We start from the raw sequence: 23000 nt of genomic DNA, 5'->3' as shown, positions 1-23000 counted from the left end.
ATGAAATTACAGGCTGGTGAAAATGCAACTGTAAAACACGTCTCTCCACGATTTCTCCTTCGCTGGAAGGCATGAATCAAGAGAAACACTACAATGAGACATGCCGGTCCATTGCGTCTGTTTTTGCCAGTGCGAATGTTTTTGAGAGGCCTGATGCACTGAAAATGAATAGTAGTGGCCGTAGGAGGACAGCGACTGATTCATTTCAGCTCACTTACGTGGGTGAAGCGTGTAACCACTTTCCCACATGCAGATATCAGCTGTGTCATTTCAAACCTGTTTTTAATTAGCATAACCATGAGCTGCTGCCAGGAGGTTTTGTGTGAATTCCCATGAATAGATAGAGAGTCGCTGGGCAAGTTGATTAAACAAAGCCTTGGCTGAGATGGAGATTTGCTTGTTCTGACCTGTCCCAGGGTTCTGGGTAAAGATTAGATAAGATAAATTTGTCACGTGTTACCTTTTGTGGTTTAAATGACAAGTGTATTAAAAGTAAGTTCTGCTTTGTGAAGAAACTTGACATTTTAAGGTGCACAGCAAGGCTGTAAGAAATGTGGCCAGCGTGCTTTTTCAACATTACATGAACATTGAATCCATTCACTCGTAATAACTGTCTAAATGTGATTGATTCATCAGTGCACATTATTCTAAAGAAAAACCTGCTTGACTTTCTAATCGTTCAGCAAAATGCAACAACTCGCTCCACCTTTCTGTTGTGGCTGACATCATCTAGGCCACGTAAGCTATTGGACAATGTTAACCCACAGCCGAATAATTAAACCTCACCTAAAGGTCCTGACCTATTTTTTCTTTTTTAAATCCTGTTTCAGCTGGAAATACATTAGGCCTACATTATGAAAGTAAAGTGGTCGCATACAACATTTTGTTTTGGCATTCAAGACACAATCAAGATTGACTCCATTTACTTATGTAATAAATGTTCCCGTTCTTATTGTGCAGTTAATCAATATTATATTATATTATATTATATTATATTATATTATATTATATTATATTATATTATATTATATTATATTATATTATATTATTATAAAAACAAAAAAGTGAACTTTTTTCACTTTATATTATTTATTAAGATATTTATATTATATTATATTATATTATAAAAACAAAAAAGTGAACTTTTTTCACTTTATATTATTTATTAAGATATTTATATTATATTATATTATTATAAAAACAAAAAAGTGAACTTTTTTCACTTTATATTATTTATTAAGATATTTATATTATATTATATTATATTATATTATATTATATTATATTATATTATATTATATTCATATTTAAAAAATAATTTTCCATAATAAGGAAGTTCACATTTTAGTTGCAAGAGCAAATTTACTTTTTGGTCTGTTTTTCTCTCTCTAGAATACATTAGCTGGGCCAGTGAGACATACATTTGAGCTAAAAAAATCTATATTTATGAGACCATTTTATAACATTTAATTGCTGAAATGAACTCATAATCTAGAAAAAAAACTGCTTTTGAGATTTCAGTCTTTCCTCATTAAAGCTGAATGCCGGTAAACATCATAAATCAAAAAATGTTGCGTGATTTTAGGTATGAATCATGTCTGTGGCACAAATGGCGGTGGTGAGTTACATGGCAAAGTTTAATACTCACGGTTAGGAGTTTTTTTTCAAATCACCAACCTGAACTATGAGCAATAGTAATAGTAATGCTTGCCTTAGCCAAAAGTAAATGTAAAGGTCAATAAAGGTGGTTGCTTTTTCAAGCTTTTTCTGCTTGGTTCCCAGGCAGCATGAGAACAACTCTTCTGACTCATAAAGAAAAGCTGCAAAGTAAACTTTAATTAATCACACAGAAGCCAAACAGATTCATTTTCTCACACTGCAGAAGTGCCCGAAGGCCTCAAGACACTTTAATCCGTGAAGGTCATTTCAAGAGTTTGACGCCTATCTGCCTTCCCTGAATCAGACTGATTACTTTCTAATTTGTGATTCCCCTGAGTGCACAGACTGAGTGATGCACAAGTGATTTAAAGCGATGGACTGCTGAGTAGATCTTCTCGCAGGATAACAGTTGTGGGATGGGAGCACAGGTGAACGGGGGTCAGGAGCAGTTGTTTTGGCCATGTGGAAACTATGCTAAACTAAGGAGAGAATCAGCCAGACTCCGGTATCGGATACTGACCTCTGCACATCCACCCTGCCCTGGGGGTCGTGACCTTTGGCACACACTGATAGCAGCTGACACTTGTCCTTGTCAAGTGTTACACAGGCCACACTAACAATGATAATGATTGTTACATAAGAAAATTTAAGTTTGTAAATGCATGTGGGACATTGTAAGTTGTTTTTTTAAATATTTGCTTACATAAATACATTATTGTGGCTCTCTGGAATACTTCATTTTGATTGGTCAATCGCTGCATTCTACAGTCAAATATTGTTTTATAATGATGCCAATCATTACATAATAATAACAATATATTATATTATACATTATTATATAATGTATACTATATAAATGAAAAATTATTTATATAGTATAATAATGTTATCATTAATGTATATACTGAATATATATATATATATATCAGTTTAAAGCGTATAGTATATATTTATAATAGTTTTGTATAAATTATGTTTTGATTAAATATATAAACATATATATATATAAATATTTAATATAATTTAATAATGTTACGAAAAAAAAAATAGCCTATATATTATAATAATGAAGCTCACGTTTTGGATAGAAGGACAAATTATATATTTTTATAGTGCCATTGTCTATTTAGACCAGCATGACAGATACATTTTTTTTAGCCTGATTTGAGCCAAAAAGTTTGAAATGTATGATTCCATTGTTCATATTTTATTGCTACATAAGAGAGATTTCAGTCTTTCCTCATTAAAGCAGGCATGGCTCAAGTTCCTCGGATTCAGTGTAAATTTATGCAATGTTTTCACTATGGTCTCTATCTCCTCAAATAATAAAATCATTTCAACCGAAAACAATACTTCATTTCAGCCAGATTCTCTTGTATTCCGATCCTGATCGCACTGATAGGGTTTATTGTGCAATAAAATCTGGTTCATTGTCATATCTTTGTGGTTCATCAACATCTGAGAGCGTGTCTGATAAAAGTTACCCACAACTGCTGTTATCACATTTTCTCTCGCAGCCCTGATGTTTTAATTCTGCTCCACCAACGACGTTCTGAAGGTTTATATGGATCAGGGGTTTATTTCCATGAACTCAGACTCCACATGAAAGAGACGGCGGCTCAGGCCCTGATGCCAGTGATTGTTTACTGGAATGATGAATACGACTCCACTGGATTTAGATTAAAGATAGAGCAAAGCTAGATTTTCTAAGAGTATGCATTTCTAGTAGAAGAATGACTTTTCTGAAGACAAGACATTCATGAAGAGTTTACAATATTATATTATATATTACAATCTTCTAGAATCTTAAAATATTTTGGACTTTTTTATTGATGCATTGAAAGGTCAACCCCTTGAGCCTTTAGTTTCACAGAAAACCATCCATCCATCCATCTATTTCATGCATGCATCGCTCTGTCCATCGACAGAGGTAACACTATCCTATAATCATTGCCCTGGACCTTCCTCTGGAACCAGAATCACAATTACACATTGTCACCGAAATACACCATTGTATCTCATTAATACTCAACAGTCCCTTGTCTTTTCACAATGACATCATACCACATTTTACTCCATTTTACCCCATTACAAAAATGAAGAACGTGTTTACGTAATTATTGTAGTGTTGCCTGCATTCAGGAATTTTCTTGAATTTATGTCATATAAAATTTATGGTCAATTTAGATTAGTTCACTATTAACTAGGAGTTTTCCCTCAATAAACTCCTAATTTGCTGCTTATAGTAAGTTGTTGTAGTGGTTAAGTTTAGAGATTGGGTACGGTTAAGGGAAGAATATGGTCATGCAGAATAAGGCATTAATATCTGCTTTATAAATACTAATAAACAGCCAGTATGTTAGTAATAGCATGCTATTTAATAGTGAATAAGTGTACCTAATCTAACCTAAACATGCATATATAAATGTATATGAATGTACACACTAATGCAATTTTTACGAATAACAAACTTAAAATGTTTTAAATGTGTTGCCTTACATGACCACGTTTTCTTTCGAACATATATTGATGTTTTATTGCAAGAAAAATTAAAACAAAATAATAAATAATAGCTAAACTATATAAAATATTTAGTATTAAGTATAGCTAAAAAAATGTAATTTGTCCCCCTGAAGTGATTATCACAACCACTGCTTTGTTAAAAAAAAATTAAAAAAATTAAATTAAATTAAATTAAATTAAATTAAATTAAATGCCTTTTAACAGTTATTTTCCAGGCCCTATTTTATACCATTATACCATTATACCATTAAGTGCTTAGTATTTATGTTAAATACAATCCTCTTAAAGGTGTCTCTTCAGTTATTATAGTTACTATATAATGTGTGTGTGTGTGTGTGTGTGTGTGTGTGTGTGTGTGTGTGTGTGTGTGTGTGTGTGTGTGTGTGTGTGTGTGTGTGTGTGTGTGTGTGTGTGTGTGTGTGTGTGTGTGTGTGTGTGTGTGTGTGTGTGTGTGTGTGTGTGCACCTGCGTGTGTAGAATAATGCAAGTCCACACGTCATAGTGACTGATGTCTGATTAAACTCTGTCTTCTACCCAGGAGCGCTTTATAGTGAGCAACAAGTGAGCAGCCGAGAGCGGATGGTGAGTGTGAATGTGTGTGGGCTGTTAACAGGTGTCCGGTAAAAATGAGGAAAGCCTGAAGCAGCAAATCAAGAAGTGAGCAAAGAGTTTAACAAGATGAAACTGTCACCTGTCCCACTTGAATGTGAGTGTGAAAAGCACAGCTGTGAAAGCTATGAAAACACCTGTTTCTCATTGCTGCTACGCTATATTGCACATTTTTGATGTCTTCCTCATCTAACACACTCCTTGAATTGGGTGGGTCAGATTAATCAGAAGTCATGTGAGTGTGAATGAGCAGTGCAAGATCCTCCAGGAGCAGAATTTACAAATGCTAGTCAGTTTTTTTTTTTTTGGATAGATGACAAGGAAACTGTTGCTCTAAAACGATTTAAGACAGAGGTCAAGGTTTGGCTCACAAGAATAGCCCAGCTCGCCTCTGCTGGTGGATGTCGGAAGAACCGGACGAAGACCTTGGTATATATTAAATAGTTCCCTGCGTGTGTGTTTTATTATAAGTTTCATGGGAGCATATAAAGCAGTGTGCCAAAAAAATGGAAGTAAAATACATCGTAAAATTAACAAATAAGTGCCTACCATGTTGCAGCTAATGACTGACTGTGGGGTAATTTTCTAGCTTCAAAATAATTCAATTCTTCAATTGACTTCAAATAATAAGATACTGTTTAACATATGATCATGCCATTTTGTTTTTAGACTCGATGATATTATCACACATGTCCTGAATTAGTTATTTAGTCGCAGGCTAATCAGTTTGTTATTAATCAGATCGAATGTCTTTACAACAGAGCCTTGAAATTGAATTGATTTTAGATAGAAAGCAAATAAGATACCATCATTGTCAGATCTTAAGTACATTTTAAGCTTTGCTCATTTTGTCTTAACATAAGTTGTAACTGTAATTTATAAAAGCCCTTAGGCTATAGGGGACAAGTGTTGCAAATTAGCTTTAGCTACAAACACTACGCGCATTGGATGGCTGTTGTCACAGTTTGATCTATGTTAATTTATCTGTTCCTATATAAATAAAACATTTAAAAATCATATAACGATGTAATGTGTATTAAAATAAAACAGGAGTTTATAAAAAAGAAAAAGTCTTTGTTTCAGTTGGGTAGCAACAAAGTAGGCTATTTTAGCTGGAGCGGCATTATTGGATATTCATAATATATTTTTTACATCAATTATACTTATATAAATCTTCAGTTATGTCCTAAACATTTTTAAGTACCCCAAATACAAAATTAAAAATAATTAAAAGTAAAGACTTTAGAAGGGCTCAGTGCTTTTGTGATGACATCGGCGAGTAGTTTCAACGGTGGTGTTTTGGTGACACCTACTGGTCATTGTGTTGAACAACATGAACGACAGTGCATTATCAACTAGTTAGAAATGTTCTCAAGGAAATACCAGCATAAATAAATAAAAGAGTGACGATTTTTTTATGACAATGATCCAGAAAATGAGATGAACATGGAGAGAAGGAGGGCATCCAAGAGATATCCACATCACTAGATTTGAATGCACATCTTAAAATTGTGGGTACATGTAACAATATAAGGTGTTTCGTAACATGGGAGTTTAGGAAAACCAAAGAAATAAATAGCATGCATTACATCTTTATTTCAGTATTGGTTTTTTAGCTGGAGCTGCATTAATGGAAATTCATAATTCACATTCATTATAATTACAATATAAATCCTCAGTTATGTCCCAAACATTTTAAAGTAGCCTACTCCATAGAAAAAAAAGAAGAAAAAAAAGACATAATGGTGCATACAAAATGTCAAGGGCTTGTTAACATTATTTGTTATTATTTGGTCACATTATATGATGTTACACCCATTTCCTTGTCTTTAAAAAGATGTAGAAGCAGAATGAAAAAGCTGGACAGGTTTTTCTGCTGTCTTCAGTTGCCCAGAATGAGACATGATGTGACATGAATGACAATCAAGTAAGCAGCGGCTATGCCTGTAATGTGGCATATATGAACATTTCTTCTTGGTTTTTATTAAAGGGATAGTTCACCCAAAAATGACAATTCTGTCATAATTTACTCGCCCTCAAGTTGTTCCAAACCTGTATGAATATCATTCTTCTGCTGAATACAAAAGAGGATATTTTGAGGAATGTGGGTAAACAAACAGTTGATGGACCCCATTGACTTCCATAGTATGAAATAAATAAATAAATACTATGGAAGTCAACTGTTTGGTTGACTTCCATAGTTTGATATTTTTATTCTTCAAAATATCCTCTTTTGTGGTTTGGAACAACTTGAGGGTGAGTAAATTATGACAGAATTATTATTTTTGGGTGAACTATCCCTTTAAGAAATAAGACTCTTTTTGTCTCTATTCATTCAGATCCATTTTCTTTGAACACATTTGAGGTAGGTTGTCACAGAGGGAACGTGACGCTGATTTGATCATCTTCCACAGCAGCAGAACATCTGAATTGTGTCACAAGGTGGCGCTGTGTGTTTAGTCTGTGTGGAGTTTTTCTTTCACAGACGAGCAGTGATCGTGCTCCGAGGTGAGGTCAGCACTAGTAGTCCAGTCATTATTCATACCATCTGCAAACAGCCATATCTTCGAGGGCAAGACTGGGCAACATGGCTTACGGTTAGTAGGCCTAAGTTGTTTTTAACACAAGTAAGTTAGCCTAAAAAAGAACACGGGCCATCATTTCTGGCTAATCAAATTTAGGCTAGTAAAATGATAGTCATTCGTGTTGTAATAAGAAAAACGTTAAACGAATCTGCCAAACAGAAAGTATAGCCTATAAACAAACAATTAACGTTAGGCCTATTGACCTTATTCGGGGAAGACGCCATACTTTTTTGTTGTTTGATGTTTAATCGCGAATGCAAGCTTTTTCAGCAGGTTTTATTTTTGTAAAGATGTATTTACAATATTTACGTCAGCTGATGTTTCCGTCGACATCTTATATTTAATGAACTTCCTTCAAGCCTCGTTTTCATTCGCGATAAATAAAATATGGTTCCCGCCACCCCGAGACCGCGGAAGAACGAGGCTGTGTGAATTTAACGAATCAGCCTAAATATCTGTATTTTTAAAGTGGGATCTATGCTAGCTGTCACACTTTCTACTCCAATGAACGTTTCTTTATGGTGTGTTTTTAAAAGTCATTTTCTTTCAGGTATAGCTGCTTATTAAATCATGTTTTATCTTAGGCTGTAGCTGTACATTTATAACGTGGTGACAACTTATAGGCCACGAAGCCTACATGTTCTGGAATTTAGTTTTATTGTTCTTACCCAACAGATATTTAAAAAAAAATAATAATGAAATTGTATAATTTTGGAGGACACAATTATTATAATTAGGTTAATTAGAGTAAACACGCCTTCGTGTATAGCCTATGACTTTTGTCTCTGACTTTAGAAAACATAGACTAACTTATCAAATTAAAAAATAAATAAACTTTACAGTATAAAAAACTAAATATTAATCGTATTAATATCCCTGAACATATCTTTTACAATCCCAACATATAAGTCGTAGCATTTGTAACCTATGCTATTGTCGTCTTTATTTGTTGCCTACAGGAACACCACATCATCACCTCCCATGAATAGGCTACCACATTAAAACACATTATCTGTGGAACTGCGGCGTCGGGTTTGTATTATCCCGTTTTCGCTTCCAAAACCATCCTTCATTCATCTCTCTCACTCTCTCTCTCGCTGGGCCTGTTTCCAATCCGAAGACATGCGTGATAGATTTGTGAAATCATGCCCACCCACCTCATCTCTACGCTCGGTGGGCTCCGGTATCAATACGATTATATGGGCAGGAAATGTAGAAATCCTCAACAAAGAGCTTCATCATTGAACAAACGGCCTTCAACAGCCAAATGCGAGCGAAGAAATGTTTCTCTTTCATCTGAACGACCCGACAGTTTTATATGATATAGGCCTACCAAATTTTCACTATGTCATTAAAGAAAACTACTTTAAGCGCAATGGGAAATGCGAGATATTATTTGTAAAGAGCAAACATATGTGCGAACATAAAGATAAATGGCCTATTATAAATCTGTTTCTTATTTTAGCCTCGTTGCTTCAAAGCTGGACGACATTTATCTGTTTATTTACCTTTTTTATGCTCTCCATTAGTCACTTTCTTTTTAAAGTAGTTTCAATTATGAGCTATTAGCCTATTATTGTTGTTGATGTTAAATGCATTAAAATTGAATGATTTAAGATTTAATGATTAAATACATTGGCTAATACATTACAATAATTAAACTACCAGTTACACTGTAAAAAAAAATATATGATCAATAAATTCTAACAACATATGTTTACATTGCTTTAACTCATCAAAATAAGTTGAGCAATTTACAAAAAATGTTTTAAGTTTTAAAAGATTCAACTCAATTGTTTTAAGTCAATTTAATGCAATTTAAGTTGAAATGACTTAAACATCCAAGTTGACTGTACTTACAAATGTAATACCTTATATCACATTGGGCAGTATGAATTTTGTAAAGTCAACTGCTTGGCTAAAAAAATACACGTTTAGTATATAGCCTATGATGTCAGGGATACAAAATGACCATGTATAACTATTATGCAACGTTGTATTTCTAGTGTCCTAATTCGGCATTTTTCATTAAACTCATTTGATTTACGTAAAAGCTATGTGAAGAGAGAAATAACCAGGCTAGACTATAATCTTTTTGTGTTGGTGAATTGTGGTAATGTATTTCTAATTCCTATAGGCTATAGTTTCTGTTAATGAAAAAAAAAAGATATCTGATGTTGAGCAATCAAAGGGGCAGAGGAGTCTGTCTTTTTTATACAGAGGTTAAGCATCATAATGCCCTTCAGTGACATGATATCAATCATGGTTCTTTCTGCGGGCAGAACCTGGTAGAGTTGCTCTGTTTTCATTGGAGTGGAGCTTCTTCCTGAGAACTTCGTCATGACATCATCGTCATCTGATTCCCGAACAGCTGCAGGAATCCAGTTGCGTTGGAGTGGACGATGGACATTGCATGTGTGCGCAGCTCTCCAGACCTCCTGCGCTCGAATATTGAAGATTCTTGTGTGGCCGGATTCAATCTTGAGTTGTTAGCGTGCTCGTCTCTTTATAATCCATCTTCCAGAGTGATCTGAGGAACCAGGAACAGACCTTTCCGAGTGAGAGAGAGAGTTTAAGACTCGCGCGTGGCATCTGTTTGTTTAGAACCAGTCTCGCGCCTCCAGCTTGTGGATTATGACCCTGGACACTGATTTAATGGATGACCTCTTTGTCGACGTGGTTGGAGAAGGTGGCAAGGAGTCTGGAGACGAACGTCTTTCGACCTCCTCTCTTTCTGCATCCGACCAGGTGCATAACAAGGGGGATGAGGACCACGTCCCTTCTTCCATATGTCCCTCAAGTTCGAGCAAAAGCCCTTCGGTGAAACCGCCCTATTCCTACATCGCTTTGATCACCATGGCGATCCTCCAGAGCCCAAAGAAGCGTCTCACCCTCAGCGAGATATGCGACTTCATCAGCCACCGGTTCGTGTACTACCGAGAGAAGTTCCCAGCCTGGCAGAACTCCATCCGACACAATCTCTCCCTAAACGACTGCTTCGTGAAAATGCCACGCGAGCCGGGTAATCCCGGGAAAGGGAATTACTGGACTCTCGATCCCAATTCATCGGATATGTTTGAGAACGGAAGTTTCCTGAGGAGGAGGAAGCGATTTAAACGGCAGCACTTCAAATTTGGGGTGTTCAGAGATCAAGCGCTGCAGCCGAGCGCTTTCCCGAACCTCAGCTACGGCGCGTACGGGCTCAGCGCGTCCTGCACGCACTTAGTACCGGGTCTGGATATCTACCCGTTTGGCTTCCATCAACCCATCGGGGTTCCACCTGTTGGCGGCATTTTACCGGCTCTATCCACGCTTTTCTCGAGGAACTCTGTCGCAGCCAAGTCTTTCCCGCAGTCCCAAACAGTGGCCATCGAGCCTGTCTCCCCTGGCCTCGCCTGCGCATTGCCCCCGTCTTCAGCACTGTTTAATCCAGTGGGCTTCCCTCGGGTCCTCAATTTTCAGTACGAGTACCAGAAGCTACAAAATGTTCACAGCCACGTGGATTTGTCCACTAAACACAGACACCTGGCTAGTGTCAATGACTAATTCAGCGCGTATTTGGACACGAAACTATAGGCCTATCTTTTCTCAGGAATAACTTCATTTATCCAGAGCATCGCGTCGAATGTTTGCGAACATTTTAACGAACTTTTGAGTTTATTTTCTGTCAGGAAACCATTCAGTGAATGTATTTCTGCTACATGCTGAAAATGATTATTGATGCATGTCATTATGTTGGAATGATTAAATATCGAATGATTCAACTAGCCTATTTAAATGACGAATTTCCTTTTCGCGTTTTGACGGAAATAAAACTGACATTTTTAAATGCACAATACCGTGATTCTTTATTTATTAAATTTGGCAAGGACAATGTTTCTTTTCTTTATAAGCTACAACCAGAAAACGTCATGTGTCTTTTTTTCTCCTGATTAAAAGAGATTGTAAATCCTGCAGGGCCATTTTTCACTATTTTGCAGACGTGTCTCACGCAGGGTCAAACAATTAAATAAGCAACCACCCCCCAAAAAAGGTAAGATCAGGTAAGAAATCGATTGATAACATTTTGAATTTTTATATGAATAATCTCATATGAATTCTCATTCATAAAATAGGCAATCTATTATATGAATTCTGAGACGCACACTCAAAAAAATGGTTTTGGGGCACTGTTCGTTCTACCCAAATGTTTTTTGTTAAAATAACCCACATATATTTATTTTCCCATCAAAACACTATTGTATTGCGTTTAAGTAACTTAAGTTGTGTAATGGTCCACTATACTTAATTATCAAGCGTTAAACTAACGCAAGTGGTTTGATTGCGCGATTCAAAAAACCGGATGTGACGATTTCCAACGTATTGGATGAAGACGGCGCGCGCGCGAACGAGGTGACAACGAGGTGCATGCATGGTGTCAGAGCTAGAAGTACCAGCCAGGTAAGAAAAGTTAATTATACAGTTATTCCGAATGCAAAGTGTTTAATTTCTTTTAGTGTTTCGTTAAGTCTGTTCTGGGATGCTTTTAATATTGTTTAACTATCAAATATTGTGTTGAATGTGTTGATTACGGTATTAATTGATGATTGCATTCGATTAAAAAGATGCGAGTTTAATTCTGGTTGTGGTAAACGCATGATTCTCTGTCGTGTAATACTTGATGTGTGCTCGTGGAACAAATTATTTGACAATAATTCAAAATGGTTTTCAGTCGAAGTAATGAAATGACTAACGAGGGACATTCTAAAACGTTTAATGTGGCTAACAGTGATATAATACAAATCTAATAATAGGCTATATACATATATGTATGTATGCATATGATAAACCTTACAATGTGCAGATAAACAGATGAACCTAGCATATGAATGCAACGCGTTTAGTTCATATTCTGGGTTAATCTGTTTATAACGTCAGCCTGTGGTTTATTAATAAGGTATGTAACGTTACAGAATTTGATATTTTAATATTAATTTCTCAGTGTTAAGTATTTAGCCAGCTTAAGCATTTATAACCTGTGAGTAAATTTGCTTTCCTGTACATAGTATGCTTTATTAGTATGGTGTAGTATGGTTAGTATTAGTACATTAAAGACATTAAGCGTTTTAGAATGTCTAATAACAAACCATCCAGTGTTTTAATCCCAGTAAAACTGGCTGAAGCTCTGAAGCAAGCACAAATAAGGCCACATTCGCCTGCCGTAGACAGATATATTTTGGCATGTTTTCTGATGTTCTTTTTTTATGACAGTATGTTTTTCATTATGGTTTTTCCAGTTCATCACTGCCTAAATTTGGTGAAATGAAGGAATGCCACAACTTTATTGATTGTGAAAACAAGGTTTTGGCTAAGGTAAGTGAAGCTCCTTTTTAGGATTTATAAAAAGTAGTAATATTTTTGCAAACTTTGTTACAACCCACACACAATGATAGTATTTAAAGTTTTACGAATTACGCTAAAGCACTTATTATTGCACTGATTGAGTAGCTGTGAGCAGACAGTGTAAATCAATGCACTGTAGAAAACAGTGATCATAAATGAGAAAAAACAAAGTTGGAATGTTATTTAAATTAAATCAATTATTAAATTAAATTAAGGAAAACAAATATAAAATCAGTTCCATATCAGATTCCAGATGATCAATGGCTTATGCCGTGGCCACACTAGACTTTGAGCATGCAAAATTTCTTCGGGCACTGCAACGATCGTGATATGAAGTCACACCCTTTTTTTTTATAAACATGAATTCAACATATAACAAGTAGTAATGTAAAATGTAGAAAATATACAATCTACTCGACTTGACTGCAAAAATATAGTTTTTTTTTATTCAGCCAAAAGGTCACGCCACGACGTATATAAATAGAAGTCAATGGGACGTAAAGTGTAGTGACTGACCCTTTAGGACAGTGGTTCTTAATCCTGGTCCTGGGGACCCCCTGCTCTGCACATTTTGTGTCTCCTTCATTTAACACACCTGATTTAGATCATCAGCTCCAAGAACTGAACTGGATGTGTCAGGTAAAGGAAACATACAAAATGTGCAGAGCGGGGGGTCCTCAAGATGAGGATTAAGAACCACTGGTTTAGGGCCTTCATGCATCCTCGTGAACAAGATGGAGGGAAGTTAGTGAGGGAAGGGCATAAAAAATGTACTTAAACGCAGCCCATGATGCTGTTCATCACTCAAACTAAAATAATTGAATTTTAATTGATAATGGCACCGCATTGTGCAGCCTATGATTGTAAACATCTAGCTATAAATTGCGTCGTCTTCTCGTCTCTCTAAATGGGTTGCACAAGGGAATCGTTAAGCGCGCTGCAGGGGGCGATATTACACTCTCGCGTTTCGGGAGTCGGGATAGACGGAATTGTCACTTGCATATTTGGGCCAGCATTGCATCATGAGTAACTAAAGTTGACCATTTGCACGTCTTTTTAAGTCTTATCAGTTTAAACATTCACGTGATTTTAAACTATTCGGTACTTGCGCGCTGTCTGACTCTGCGAGATGTTTTTTCTCTGCACACATACATAGAGTAAAGCCGCCTCACAAACAGCTCGCGGGTAACAAAAGTTATGTTTCGTGGATTATATCGCTTTAACAGTCAAAAACATGCGAAAATCATGTAAATTTCGGTCTTGGTGAGTATCCTCTAAACACAGTCGGTTATGTCTTAAATAAGCATAAATCGCACGTGACCGTATAATAACAGGATCCGTGCACTAGCTCTTAAAGGGACAGCAGCCATATGTGTCTGTCATTCATTTGGTTTTCAAAACAACAAAACATTGCTTTCATTTTAAGGAATCAGGATTAATAGCCTATGTATTTAATTTAGTCAGGACTAAAATACTACCCAGTGTTATTTTACTTTTGATTAATTTATTCAGTCTCTGTAGTATTTCTGTGTTAGACCTAAGCAAAAACTTTTCTCTTTATTTCTCTTTATTGGTATCGTTATTCTATCGTATTTATTTGTGCTACTTTTTTCAATTTAATTCAAAGATTGAAATCAAGCTTCCTTGTGTTGTGTAAATTCTTAAGAACAAAATTACCCCATTGTAAAAATGCAATGAGTGAGCATATTTAGGCAAGATAAATGTAATTTAAAAAGAAAAAGCCTAAACTCCCCCCTCAAATAAAAAATTCCCCCCTATAAGAATCACCTAAGGGGGGATTTCCCCCCATTTTCCAAAATGAAATTCAGGCCCTGTTGAAAAAACATGAGGGTGAGTATATGATGACAGAATTTTCATTTTAAAGTGAACTATCCCTTTAAGGAAATAATCAGGCAAAGTAATAATAGATGAATGTTGTTATTTGCATCTTTAGACTGATGGCATACCTGAACGAAGACCCTAGCAGTCTGCTTTGGGAGTATATGGTGAGTATGTGCTTTTTAAAATGTTGCTGTATTTTCAAGAATGCTTAAAGTTTTGTTAAAGTTAATACACAGGAATTTAAGAGTACTTTATTTTTTTTAATATCCCCTCTAGGATACAGACGTTGCCAGCACTGAGGAGGCGATCCAGAAGACTGTGATGGGAATTTATGTCATAAGACATGAAGGTGGAGACATGGAAGACAGCCCAGCAGATCTTGGAGTGGTATTAGAGGGTCAAAAGGTTCTTCAGGACATTACCAGTGTCCCATATGCAGCAGCCATGTTGCTGGGACTGATTTATGGACTGAACCTGAGCTACCCTCCTGAACTAAGGTACACATTCGAAGTCCTTCAAAAAATAATTCTGGAGCTAGATGGCAACAAGTTGTCCAATAAAATCCAAACACTGAAGACCAAGCTCTTCTCCGATGTGTTTGAGAAAGGACTCTAAGGACTGTTCCTGGAATGCCAGAATGTTACTGTTAAAAAAAGGGCAATATGTAGATTTTCTATTGCAGGTTACACTTCTTGTATTTTTCAATGTTCAAAATTGTTGAACTTAGTTGCAAGCTGCCTATTTGGTGCTCGGTGCATCTGTTATTTTCTGTGAAAGATGTCTAGTACATGTTATATTAATTTTTATAGAGTTTTAATTTACACTGAATTTGCAGAAGTCTTTTGACTTTTTTTGAACAATGTGTAAAAGTAATTTTTGCTGATGTTAATACATTTGCACAAGTTTAAAGAGTTGAATGTATGGGTGAGCAAGCTGTTAAAAACTGTTTATTGCAACTGTTGAACAAATACAGTCTGATAATTTGTTACACATCTTGTCTTTTTGTGACTCTACAAGACAATCACGCACAAACAAATGCTGCTTTGAAAGGAGTAACTTTAAATAGATACTACTGAGTTAAAGTAACAAGAACTAATTGGATGGAACCACTGTCCATAATTTAAATGAGTTATTTGAAACAAATCTCCTTGTGTTTGTTGAATGTAACCTATTTGGACAGTTTTAAATAAACTACTGCATGTTCACTTAACTTAACTGATTTAAGTTACAGGGAAGCAATTCTATTGATTTAGTTCGACATTACTATTTCACATAGATTCTTCCCCATTCAGTTGTGTTGTCCCAACAAAAGGAGTTTACATAGATTCAAAAAATTCCATTAATGTTAATAAAAAGCAATTTGCTTGTGTGGAACCACTGTCCATAATTAAATTAAGTAAGTTTAAAGAATCATTTTTTTGAGTGCATATAGGTATAAATTTAAACACACTGTTTGTCAGAAATAAAACCAGGGCTTAGAAAGTGACAATGCCCCACTTATTTAAAAATATGAGGGTAAAGTGCCCTTAGTGCTTTCCTTTCAGTTTCGATACATAAAAAGGATAATCAGGCCTTAAATATATAACAACATAATTATCAAAAGTGAAAAATAGTAATGATTTAAAAGGGAAAAGTGTGAAGATGTTAAAGGGAATATGGGTTTGTATTATTTATTGGAGGATTTTTGTTATGGTATATTTTGCATTAGGCTATATAACACCTCCTGTATTTCATTTTGTAACAGCCATAATTATTTATATTTAGAATTTATTTCAATGAACTGATTTAATTTAGCGTTTGAAATAAATGGATGGCATGCTGCTTTCTATGGTTAAAACGATGACCTCATAGACGTAAAATTTCTCTGAAAATCATCTACAGGGGGAATTTTTTCATTTCTGACCGACAACAGATACTGCATATAATAAATGAATGTTCATTTATAGCCTATCTCCATGATAAATAATCTAAAGAAGTTTAACACGTGTCCTCTCATGTCGGTTTATTTGCTTAAGCTTGTTAAACGGAAATAATCAACCAGAACAGTCTCAAATGCGCTTTATAAATACACAGTATACTCGCCTGAGCATGAGCAGATTTCCATCTGAACACACACTGTACATAATCATCTCCAAACGCTCAGCAGAGTCTTGACAGCTGCATGTGCGCATGCTCAGGTGTATATTCTATTAGTCTGAAAAATCATTTGACCCTGTTAGTTTTCAATTGTCGATTTCAAAGATTCAGCCAATATAATCACATGACCACATGTCTTCACTTTGATCCCCCTTTGGAGTCCATTATTAGTCCTGAATTAGTCAAAATGAGCCTCCTTTTATTTCTTGAAAATATTTAACAGATTTGTTTTGTTTTTGACTGTAATGTAATGATCAAATCATTTTGTCACCAAATTCATAAAATTATTAAGAAGTTATATTTCTTCCGGGAAACAATAGACCAGAATAACGACAAGTTGTTTTGCACAGATTTTTTTTTATGTGCACTCTTTAAAAAATAAAAAATAAAAAGCTTCTTTATTGACATGGACGGTTCCATGAATGCTTAAAAAAAAAAAAAAAAAAAAAAAGGTTCTTTATTGGCATTGACGGTTCCATGAATGCTTTGGATGCTAAAACACCCATTTGGAACCTTTATTAATGCGTTTTTTAATCTGTAACCTATAGACAGTCTATAATGTCAAATGGCCTTTACGCAGTTTTGTGGCGATGGAAAGAAAAGAAGCACATGGTACTTCCAGCTGAAGACAATAAAGACAATGTGTGTCTTTGGGGGGAAATTGTTAAAACGAATACTGTAGGCCTATGTGTTTATCTAAATATATTAATATTTATTTAAATGTAGCCTATGCTTCACAACTCGCTAAGTTTTAATTGTTTTATGCATTATAATGAATTGATATCATACCACTACTAGCCTATTATTATTATAACGGTATGAAATGGCACCTAATAATGAGTAAAAAAAAAAAAAAAAGATTGACTTTTCCTCAAATTAAAATGGTCTATTTATAAAGTAGCTATATGCTTTTTATGTTGCAGAATGGTGAAATTAAAATATTTTTTTTTAGTTAGAAAGTCGAACTTTAATCGCCAATATTTTATCATAGCCTACTGACAAACGGTGCTCATGTCTTGGAATTTTTTAAATACATTGTAAATAAATACAAAAACGGTAGCTAAGTTACAGCAAAACACCAGGAGAGAGAGGGGGGAATGTCACGCACGCATGGCTACATTTAGCGTCCTTCAGTGTTTATAAATTGAGTGTGTGTGCTGTTTCACTAAATGAATGTAATGCAAGCTTGTGATTTGGTGTGCCGTCCTGCCATGATGGGTGGAATTCATCTCAACTCATGGAATCACGTGCTTTAATCCTGATTTCTGTTCGATGACCGTCCCAATGCCACTGGGGAACTAATGCTTCATGGTCCCGTCAGATATAAAGCAGTATTTTATTTTTATGTGAATAAAACGTCAGATGTCTGTTATATCAGCTGGTCAGAAATGATTAATTTGTGTCTGTGTTTTATATTGCACTATAACTCAGTGTTCCTTTTGGAATGTTGAGTCAGTAAAAATACCTTCCCGTTCATTTTCTGACATGATAATACAGGCTATATTTAGGGCATTGAACTGTGGTTTGGTGTTTGACATCTTCCAGCCTTTCTCTTTTAATTTAAATTATTGGACAAAGAGCTTGGTAACTAAATGCACTGGATTCATCTTTGAGAGAGAGAGAGAAAACAAGCGTTTAGAGCCAAAACCAAAGTTATAAGGCCAACCTGCGATTGAATTCCCTGCACCTGAAAAAATAAAGGAAACAAAAGAGTGTGTCTTTGTGAGTTTGTGAGCACAAGAAAATTCACCATTGTAAATGTGTACAGCTGTCTTTAGATCGCCCACAGAAAGATTCCACTGTTGTTGGCTTTGAATAACTGCCTTTATTTAGCCGCGTCCCAGCAGAGATATAGAGACAAATATTTATTTCTACAACGACCATCACAGCAAATGTGTGACCCAGCTCCCACGTCTTGCTTAAGGGCTATCGTCTTTCCCATCTGTCAGTTTGTTTTTCTCAAAAACAATCTGCGAGATTATATTTTCCCCAGTCAAACAGTCGTCTAAGACCCGTAACTTTAAACAAAATAAAGGCATTTCATGTACGAAGACAGAAATCATAATAAGCCCTACATTTGTGGTCTGAAATTGAATACGTCATCTGTGAAAACTCCACTTCACGCTCCATCAGTGTCACATTAAGCATGTTAATAATATTGTGATTGTGATGAATTGCTATTTATGTGACACCCTCCAGCAGTGCTGCCAGCGCGATCGCTCGCATGAGTCCCGAGCTTATTAGCGATGATGTATTATAATTCATATTTTACCCCCCGATACGGTTTGCTTTTACAAGGGAAAGAACGAGCAGGTTCGGTTTAAAGGTCTGATTGTATCTGACCCGAGAGGCGCTTTCCTCTGTTTCCTCATGCCAAGTTAAACAGGATGGTTAAAATTATTCCTCAAAGCCTGTACCAGCTCGTGCAGGTCTCCTCTCTTCTCCAATCACGCAAAACAAAGACGCAGAGCTGCAGCGGTGCTCTGTGGGATATCCTACTCCTTCCAACCAAGCAGCTTCCAGAAGAGGAAAATTCTGTTCCCTCATCATTTTCCTGAGGTGTTGGCCTATTTTGTTGTGTTTGAGCTGCAAAGGTAATAAAGTGGTTTAAGGGATGAAACTATAGGTCACTTCTTTAGATCACTGCCCGTGTAGTCAATAATTTCATCCCTTAAAACTCATCTTTGATCACCAAAATTGCATATTTAAACGTTTTTTTTACTTGAAAATAGAGTGAATGTAACTACACCTTTACCTCATTTAGTATTCACGGTTCTATGAATATGCAAATTAGCCCCGCCTCCACTCACTCACACCAGCTCAGAGATCCACTAGTGGACGATCACAGGTTTATCTGATTGGTTACAAGGTAGTTTGTGACGTCAGAAACACCAGCGATTTCAGAGAGGGTTTTAAGGAGAAAATGCTCGATGATGTTGAACTTGCACATGATTTGTCTTAAAGCACATTTAAAACACCACATAGACATATAAACAACATCAAAAGCTTGATTTTCACCACAGGGGGACTTTAAACAATGATTATTTTGCAACATGGAACTAGGCACTAAGCTATTTTCTGTGGACGTGTGAGACTTCAGGTTCATTCTCTGCTATAGGTAGCCTAAATAACTAAGAATTACAATGTGTAGTAAACGGTAAAATAATTTTGACATTCAGTCAGCATAATCGGCTGTTATGTCGAAAAAACATCAACCCGCTCTTACGTAAAAAATAACGAGTATATGCTTCTGTAAAAATGTGATTTTTCCCCCCCCTTAAATTCCCTCACAACCCATAATCCCACAGCAAGATCCATCAGACAATTGAGTGCAAATCAGTCAGGTTCCAGAAGTAAAATATCCAATATCCAACTTCTAAACCTTTAAAGGCAGACAGCCTGTGAGCTACAAGGTTGTTAATTGATAGCATTTGCTTCTGCTGAAGCCTTCATCAACCATCAACACCCCCAAAACTTGCACAGTCCTATTGTTTGTCCTGGGTTGACATTTCATTCAGTAACATTAGGCAGTTTTGATTTATATGCTGTTTAATGTAGATGATCGCATTATTTTATATATGAATCCGCTGACATTATGATATCGTTTTTGTTTCTGCTTCTTCTTCGCCTGTGTTTCAGGAGTTTCAGTACTGTTTTAGAAGATACCGTAGATACCTACCGTATAACAGTGAAAACACGGAAAGCTGGAAAATTCCGTCAGTGGCGGGAAGCGTCTCATAATTTATGGAAATTTCCGTCAATGCCGGGGAAAGAGTTAACAGGGGAATTTGTGGTCAAAAACTACATTACCCATGATGCTGTACAGAAAATTCGACCAATCAGAGAGAAGAAATGAGCAAAACATGCCAAAATATCTCTTTAGCTCCACCATGAAGCACTGCGAATGACGTGATGGAGTCCATAGATATGTATAGATGGCACATTCATCCGCTCTATAGACCAGTGTTGCCACTTACTGTGTGTAGTCACTTACTGTGAGTGGCGACACGCTGACCGTTCCAACATGGCGGCTGCTGACGTGTCTGGAGCAGTCGAATGTGGCATCTACCTATACATATCTATGCTCCAGACCACCCACTCCCATGAAGCATAATGTTATAAAATACTGCAATGCTTCATGGGATGTAGTTCATAAGCCTACTTAATAACACCTTGTATTGTTTAGTTTAAAATTAAAGTTTATAATCCAATATGATTCTTGGAGCTGGATGGTTTGGTTACTTGCTTCTTTATTGGGTAATAAAAAATATAAAATAACGATATCTCCGGAAATAAGACAGCTCAATTTAGAAAAGTTGTATTTCATACCATTTACATTCATTCATTTAGCAGACACTATTATCCAAATCGACTTACAAAATAGGAAAAACAATCAAAGCAATTTATTCAACAAAAGGGCAACAATAAATAGAATAAGTGCTGAGACAATTCTCACTTAGTTTAGCGCAGTGCACGCAGCAAGGATTTCTTTTCAAAGAGGTAAAGGTATTTGTGTTAATGGGTCAAGTGTTCACGAAAGAGATGTGATCTTTTAGCTGCTTCTTGAAAATGGCTAAAGACTGCTGGAATTAGGCAGGTCATTCCACCAGTGAGGAACAGTGATCAGATAATCAGATTTGAGACTGGTTTTACAATGAAGGATTTTTGTTGTTGTTGCTGAAACTAGATCTCAAATCTCACAAGATCCTTATTCAAGCACAAAACACACTCTCTTTTGATCCATTAATATTACAAAACAAATTATTCCGACTAAAAGCATTCCGACTAAAACAATAAAATAAAAAGCAACAATTTGTTGACTTTTGGCGCTTTATAAGCAACACAATGACATAATAAGTAAAATGTCCGAGACTCTCCCCTCAATGAAATCTGATCACAAGTGCTCACAGGAGACACATTTGAGATGCATGAAAACACCCAGTGTAAACAGCAATCTGTCTCAGCTGTCCACTTGTGATCGGTTCACCAGAGATGGATGTTAATACCAGGTGTAAACAGTCTTTTTATAATCTGACGCGGCAACATAATTGCCCTTTAAAGGGACAATAATGATCTACAAGAGACTAGGACAGAGTGATCAGAGCACATCCTTAATAACAGGGAAGACTAAGGAGATGCTGTGTGATGAGCCATCGATGTCACATAAATGACCAGTTCCGCTCACACACACTTTCATGATCACCACACACACGCATGTGCTTTTCCTGGCAAAACTTGTGCCGCTCTGCCTCTCTATTTGCTCTGACTTGAGTTATAAATCCCCCCACACCTCCACCCTTCGCCTTTCGTCAGTGGGCTTGTATCCTTTTTCCAGAACCAAAGGGCCTCTGCTCACTGTTGAGCCAAACTTATTTGAGGGGTGACCAAGTAGTGCACATGCATTTGCGTGCACATGTATGCCAGTGTGTTTCAATGCGTATGTATGTGGGAAATGTCTGTGTGCATGCGCATGCCCCCTCCCCATTCCCACCCCAGCTGGTTTCTTTGCCAAAATCAATTTGCCAGTAGATGACAGTGAAATACTGCAGGAAAGCCACCCAGAAGGGGAATGAGCTAACACCTCAGCCATGCTCCTCCACCAATGGGCAGAGCAGATGAATGAACGGCAATGGGAAAGATGGAGAGAGAAAAAAGGAAGTGCAAATGGCCCTTAGGGAAAGAAAATGAGAAATTTAATTAGGACTGCTTAATGTGTTCATGTTAAGAAGTGGTGTATGGTTGTCTGCTAACCTCTGAGGCACCCTGCTGCTTTCATGCACATGGAGACCTGATGCTCATGCTTAGTGCATACTGGGTCAAGAAACCTGCGGCTCTAAAAGAGCATACTAAGCATACTAACACTGTAAACTTCTTTCTGCAATATATAGTAAGCTGTGCACAATGAAGTGTGCTCAAATTTTTAAGTGTTATGATGCATAAATAAATGTAGCGGTACTGTTTAAAAATGTTTTTTAGTCACTTTTTAAAATGTAAGTTATACAACATACTATAAAAAAGTTCCATACACAAACATACAAATGGACAAACACATATATATGGACAAAAGCATACAGACCACCGACAGGCCATCTCAAATTGTAGTATATACACCGATTAAGAAAAGTTACGTAAAATGTCCTAACTTTATTCAGAACAATCAGATTACTGCAGAATCCATAAAAGCACAGCATATTCACACTATCTCTAAATGGTAATGTTAGTGTCAATAGTAGTATGGCCAAAGCTAAATTTCAAATGTTAAGT

At 36.2% G+C, this 23000-nt stretch overlaps 1 protein-coding gene and 1 long non-coding RNA gene across 5 annotated transcripts in view; both read left to right on the top strand.

The window, feature by feature from the left end:
• LOC309496613 overlaps nucleotides 1-23000 on the top strand; it is a 66666-nt gene that overhangs the window by 24875 nt on the left and 18791 nt on the right. The window lies entirely within an intron of this gene.
• Nucleotides 7066-16014, top strand: foxd7 (forkhead box D7). Of its 4 annotated transcripts, none has more exons than XM_082146656.1 (3): nucleotides 7066-7388; nucleotides 8336-14764; nucleotides 14877-16014. In XM_082146656.1, exon 2 carries the CDS (start codon nucleotides 10011-10013, stop codon nucleotides 10920-10922), a length of 912 nt encoding a protein of 303 aa, XP_082002782.1. In that variant the 5' UTR covers nucleotides 7066-7388; nucleotides 8336-10010; the 3' UTR covers nucleotides 10923-14764; nucleotides 14877-16014. The 4 variants fall into 4 exon arrangements, with proteins under 4 accessions (XP_082002782.1, XP_082002781.1, XP_082002780.1 ...); XM_082146655.1 differs by having other exon boundaries at nucleotides 7066-7418; XM_082146654.1 differs by having other exon boundaries at nucleotides 7066-12728; nucleotides 14713-14764.

Source organism: Leuciscus leuciscus (genome assembly GCF_965113295.1).
Source record: "Leuciscus leuciscus genome assembly, chromosome: 1".
NCBI lineage: Eukaryota > Metazoa > Chordata > Actinopteri > Cypriniformes > Leuciscidae > Leuciscus > Leuciscus leuciscus.
This window is presented reverse-complemented; position numbering and strand designations above follow the sequence as displayed.